Source organism: Dromiciops gliroides, chromosome 1, assembly GCF_019393635.1.
Source record: "Dromiciops gliroides isolate mDroGli1 chromosome 1, mDroGli1.pri, whole genome shotgun sequence".
NCBI lineage: Eukaryota > Metazoa > Chordata > Mammalia > Microbiotheria > Microbiotheriidae > Dromiciops > Dromiciops gliroides.
The window spans coordinates 333,008,196-333,014,212 of NC_057861.1; the positions used below are offsets into that span (position 1 = coordinate 333,008,196).

Consider the following 6,017-nt stretch of genomic DNA (forward strand, 5'->3'; position numbering starts at 1 on the left):
GATGGTCATGAAATCTCATCATCAACCACTGGTTATCACTAGGTTGAGACCCACTTTAGGAGGCAATATAGTACAGTGGAAAGAACACAGACTAGAAAATGAGAAGACCTGAGTTCAAATCCCATCTCTGACACTTACAACTTGGGTGACCTTGGGCAAGTACCTTAATCTCCTTGGGCCTCAGTTTCCTCATTTATAAAATGAGGAGATTGGATTAGAGGACCTCTCAGGTACTTTCTCAAAGGTTCTAGAACTATGAAGTCAGTTCTGTCATAGCTACCAGGGGAGGACCAAAAACATGAGCCCTCAAGGGAGTAAGTGGTGCCTCTGATCATTTTGCCTATTTTATTTCTGCTGCCTTCTCTCCCCCACCCACCCACCCACCCACCTCAAGCCCCATCCAAGTCTCATCAAGCCAGACCGGAACATATGTATGCCTCCAGCAGCTACACAGGAGCTGGGAGGGAGGGAGAAGATTGTGTTGGGGGATAGAGAAAGAGCCAAAGAGTGTAATAAATCGACCACATCGCTCATTGAGACCTGTGGTTGACAAAAGTGTGGTTTGCAGGGTTCTTTTGTATTTTTTCTGGCCTCCTTGACAAACCACCCTGTATCTGCTTTCCTCTGCCCAACGCATGATATTGGTAGCAACACTGTGTGAGGTTCCCGCTACTGTTCACAATGTATCATGTGTCTGCATAAACAACCGTGTATGTGTCCGTCTCTCTCTGCTGGCTTCCTACATCCTTTACTTATGTTCATTTCTTTTCTCTCATGATTTGATTGCTGTTCTGCCATTAGAGCTTTTGGATTGATGCTGTGTTCTGGTGCTGTATATATAGATATTTTTTTTCCTTTTAATTTCTTTTAATTTCTTCCCTATCTTTCTCCATCCCCAACCCAACCCAATTGTCCCTTCCACCTTCCCTGAGTCCCTACCCTATTTCTTCCCTTGTTCTTCCTATCTTTTTCACACTCTCTTTATCTCTTGTTCTCTCTTGGTCTCTCTCTTGTTCCTTTCTCTCTATCGTTTCTCTCTTTCTCTCTCTCTCTCTCTCCATATATATATATTATATATAAAAAAATCTTTTCTTCTTTTGTCATTCAATCAAATTCCAACAACCCAACCAGGGCCAGTCAAATCCACCACAGTCTCGCGCTGAGCTAGGAATAAAGTTCACGTAATCACATGAGAGTGGAGAATACAGTCCCCCATCCGTAAGTTCAAATCAACTCAAAGTTCACAGTGTGACATGATGGCGTCATGTAACAAGGCTAAGAATTGGTTGCATGACAATTGCCGTCAAGTTTCGTGGAGGTGCTGTGATTGGAGCATTTTTTTCTTGGATGTTGTACCCGTTGATGATTGGCCAGTCATGATCACACGTGCATTTCTTTGACTTTTGTGCTGCCACAACCTTTTTTGCTGTGCTCATTTTCGTTTCGTTCTTGGTGCTTGCAGTGGTTTTACTTTCTGTTGTTTGGTTTTTCTCGTTCAGCGTTTTTTTATGCTTCTCTAGATGTCACTTAGAGAAAAAAAAAATGAAAACAAAAAAAAAGAACCAAAAAAATTAAAATAAAGATGGATTCCTGAATTCTCAGACATGGGATCATTTAACTGTGTAAACCATTATTTTTTCTTAAAATGAGGAAAAAGTTTAAAAAATATTTATGCGTGGTTGATTTCCTTGCACTTGAAAATATTGTGATTTTATTTTTTTTCTGGAGATTTGGGGGCCTTTTTCAATTGACACTTTCCTGGGCTTGGGTTTTTATTTTTTCCCCAGATAGGCTATTTCAAATCTCACTCCAAAATGAAAAAAAAAATCTACAGTAACAGAATGATTTAAAATGATACAATCAAAATGAACCAAAAAAGCTAGAGTACAAAGCCTGAGGCCTCTGAGTGAGTGCCCCTGTAATAATTGTAAGGTTTGTATTGTAGCCACCAGCTTTGCTAAATTATTTGGTTGGGAGTGGGTGGGGGTTGGAGTTCCGGGGGGGTTTTTTTTGGTTGGTTTGGGGAAAAAAAAAATAGTCCTTACACAAAAGCAAAATGCATTTTTTGTTTACAACTGAAAAAAGGGTCCTGACAAGTGTTTTTTTAATTTTATTATTATTATTTTATTTGGGTGTTGTAATTGTTTAGACTGCTGTGTACGGTTTGCTGTTTGTTGAATCAACAGTGTGAAAAACCTGCCAGCATGGATTGATATACGCATGACACTTCCCCCCATGGGGGCTTTGCAATTCTAACTTTCTTGATGTAGTCACCCCCATGTATAAGTGAAAGCTGCTTGCTAGAATGAAGATGAGTTTCTTCTGCTAATATGCGATGATTAAGCATTCTCCTTAAATGGTGATTCTAGTCAGATCATGATTTTCTTTTCTTTAAAAAAAAAAAACTCCCCCAAATTACTACTTTTCAGATATTGAGAACTGTTTGAATTATTTGTCTCAGTTTGGTTATTCACTGTTTTAACTTCCTTTGCTTTCCCCTTCCCACTTCTTCAAACTCCCAAGTTTCTGCTAAATTCCTTTTCATATAAGAGGGAAATATGTTTATGTCTATATAGATATCAACATATTCCATCTATATATACATAGATATACACATGAATACATATATACATATATCCAGGTATACATATGTATACACAGCCTTGCAAATAGCTACCAGCCTAGGAAAGGAAGCAATTGGTGGTTGGTGGGTGAAGATTCTAGAATGTTTCATTTCACTGGTTTATCTTTCTCCTCTTCTGGAGGGGCAAAATAGGGGGGTGGGCTACTAGAACTTTGCTACCTTGTTTGCCAGGTAATTGTATACATATTGTATCCTTAATAATTCCTTCACAAAGAACAAGTTAAATGAAAGACTCAGAACCCATTTTTTTTTCAGTTCTTTTTTATAATATCCCAACACTTCAGAAGAATCCAAATTGAGTATTTTGGGGGTAAGGGTGGGGCTTGGGGAGAACTGATGGATGAACAGACTCTCACCACAACTCCACATCAACCACAATCACCTCACCCCACCACTCCCCAATCTTTTTCTTACTCAAAGTATAGGAATGAATTTCTTTTTATTTATCATGATCATGACTAATTTGCAACATGGGACTCCTTACTCTCCCACCTTCCTCAAAGAATGCCCCCCACCTTCCCACTTCAGGGCAGGGTACCTTATGATGTTTGATCTTTTGATGCCATTTTCCCCGTTATTCCCGTCTCAGCTTAATTGGCCTGGTTTTCTTCATTTTAGGGCAGGATGCTGAATGGGCTACATTAAAAAAAAAACAAAAAACCTATATATATATATATAAATGAGAACTGTTGGATGACACCTTTGACATATCAGCCAATATCAATATCAATCAAGCTGAAGACTCCAGACACTCTCTCTGACTGTAACATTTCTTCAAGAAAAGGATCGCGTCTATGGAGTTCAGAGGACATGCACTTGGGGAAACATATACATATGACTTAAAGAAGATGATGAAGAAGAAAAAAACAAACATAAACATACACAAAAGGAAACTAACTTTAAAAAATAAAACAAAAATAGACCAGACAAGGAGGATGAAAGGCCAGAAATTGGGAAGAGACGCTGGTTATGGATCCACGGGCTTTTTCTGCCAATGGCGCCTCATTGGGTGAGGCAGGCTGGATGCCAGCCATTGGGCAAAGCGGGGCATGGTCCCCGGGTGTGGCCAAAATGGTGGCCACTGAGCATCTGTATCTGTCATTCCTTTAGCTATTTAGGGACCAAAGGACCAAACTTTTTATTGCAGACGTGTAGCTCTATGTCAAATAGAGGGGGAGTGGGAGGGGGAAACAAGCCTCCTTCCTGCCTCAGGGCTGTTCTCAAAGCAGCCGAGAGCGATTCTATGAAATATGTAATAAAAAAAATATATAAAAACAAACAAACAAAAAAAAACAAAAAAAGAAAAAAAAGAAAAAAAATCTGCTTCAATGCTTTTAAACTGGCAAGATAATAGTTCTTTGATACTATGAGAGGCGCTTTGATGACCTTTATTCGAGTCTATGAACCTTTCCTATGGTTTTCTGTATCATATGTATGGATGGAGCTTTTAAGACAAGCAAGATGGATATTTGGGGAAAGCGAAATTTGAAAAAAAAATCTATAAATATCCTTGAGATGGGAGGAAACCAAGTAGGGAAACAAATAAGGGATATATACAAGGAAAGATAGTTGTTGTGAAAAGTCTGTAAATGCTTCTAACTCTTCCCCCCACCCCTTTTAAAATCCTAATAGTTGTACAGAATTAAAAAAAAAGTTTAAAATACCTATATAATAGAAGAAAAATTAGAGGAAAGAAAAAAAGCAAAAAAAAAAAAAACTATAGAAGTTAGCATTCTGCTAAAAATCCAAGATGTTGTAGAACTGTAACTTTTGTAGAGTTTTAGACTGAGCATCAATCCCCCTTCTCTCTGCCGATCGCTGGTTGGACGCTGTTATTTGCTGAGGGGACCCTGGGCCATTCCTTTCTGAAACTGCGAGCATTCCAGCTTCATCCAGCTGATGAACTGAAAGCCACTCAGTTCTTGTGACCCAACAGACAGATGGATGGATGGAGGCCTCCAGGTGGCATGGGGGAGGCGACGCAAGGAAGTCCAGGTTGTCTCTGTCTCCGACCTCGTCCTCACCTTAAGACCCACAGCTATAGACTAAATGCTTTGCTCCCCCAAGGAGCTGCTCTCTCTGCAAGCCCTAACCACCTTCTGCTTCAATAGCTTCCATGCTCGCTCTAGAGACTTTCAGGGCAAGGGAGAACTGGGAACTTTCATCTTAAAATGACACAAACAAAAACCTTCAAAAACAAAAACAAAAAAAGAAAGAAAAACACAATCTTTGAAGAATTTCTGAAAACTGTTTACAAGGAATTTTGAAAAACAGGGATGTTTAAAATGATGCCGGCTCTGTTTTTCTGTAAATAAATTTGCATATTTTGTAGGACTTTTAATTGTAATGATAGAGAAAAAAACAAGGAAACTATTTAATGAAAGCACGATATTTATCTTTGGTAAATGACTTTAGAGCAGTTAAAAAGACATTGATTAAAAACTCAGAATCAGAAAAAACACTGAATTATTTAAGAACACATATATTTTAAAGTATATCATATTTATTATAATTTATTTCCACCTTTAGGAAGACTTGTTTTGGCATTCTGCCTTGACTCCCTCCTTGCTTGAGTACAGGCCACCTGGTGTGGTGGGGGGAGTGGGGGGTTTCTTCTCCAACTCCCCTGTTTTTTCTGTACTTTTTGGTTTAGAAGATCAAGTTTCTCCTGTTCCTCTCAGGACTCTTTCCGTTTTATTCAGTTGGTTTGTTTGGGGTTTTTTTGGGTTTGTCTTTTGTTTTTACTTTCCTCTCTCCTTTGGCTCCTCCTCTTTGGAAGTCCAGATGTAAAACAAACAAAAAAAAACAACAAAAAAACAACAAAAAAAAAAACAAACAAAAAAAACAGCTGCAGTTCGGTACAACTGCTCTTTTCACTCTCAATTCCCTAAAACTCCTTGTAACCTTCTGTAAACTATTGGATGACGCTTTCTCCAGCTTAGCCCTAAATAAAGCACAGTTTAAAAAAATAAATAAAACAAAACAGGACCCTTCTTCAGTGATCTCTTCCTCTCGTACTCGCTGGGCTGATTGGGTCTCCCTCTTGGCTCAGGCCTCTCCCACACCTCACTGGGCCCTCCATTGCAAATACCACATAACACATCTGGGACTCTTTAAGTAAGTTCCACTTGTCCAGGACTGCCTTTACATGTGAGCAGAAGTTGGTAATCTTCATGCCATCAAGGGAGAGAAAAAACTCATCACCCACAAGTCCCCCTCCCCTCCATTGGATTGTAACAATGACTAGAATCCAGGAGAAGGGTGGTCTGTCCCAAAATGCATTGCTACACAGTCTAAAAGATCAGAAGTGGGAGAGTGGTGGGCCCCATCTCAGGGAAATCCAGGTAAAGAATATAATCTGAGCCCCTGAATG

The 6,017-nt window shown here is 39.3% G+C and overlaps 1 protein-coding gene across 31 annotated transcripts in view; it reads left to right on the forward strand.

Annotated features, from left to right (window-relative positions):
• CELF4 (CUGBP Elav-like family member 4) overlaps nt 1–5,638 on the forward strand; it is a 585,818-nt gene extending 580,180 nt beyond the window's left edge. For 19 of the 31 annotated variants that reach the window (XM_043975767.1, XM_043975776.1, XM_043975779.1 and 16 more), the window contains one exon: nt 3,263–5,638. In XM_043975767.1, the coding sequence (XP_043831702.1) occupies nt 3,263–3,289 (27 nt within the window). In that variant the 3' untranslated portion in view covers nt 3,290–5,638. Of the gene's footprint in view, nt 1–1,131; nt 1,219–3,262 lie in introns of all 31 variants that reach the window. The other 12 variants (XM_043975762.1, XM_043975768.1, XM_043975773.1 and 9 more) reach the window with 2 other exon arrangements.
• The last annotated feature ends 379 nt before the right edge of the window (nt 5,639–6,017 follow it).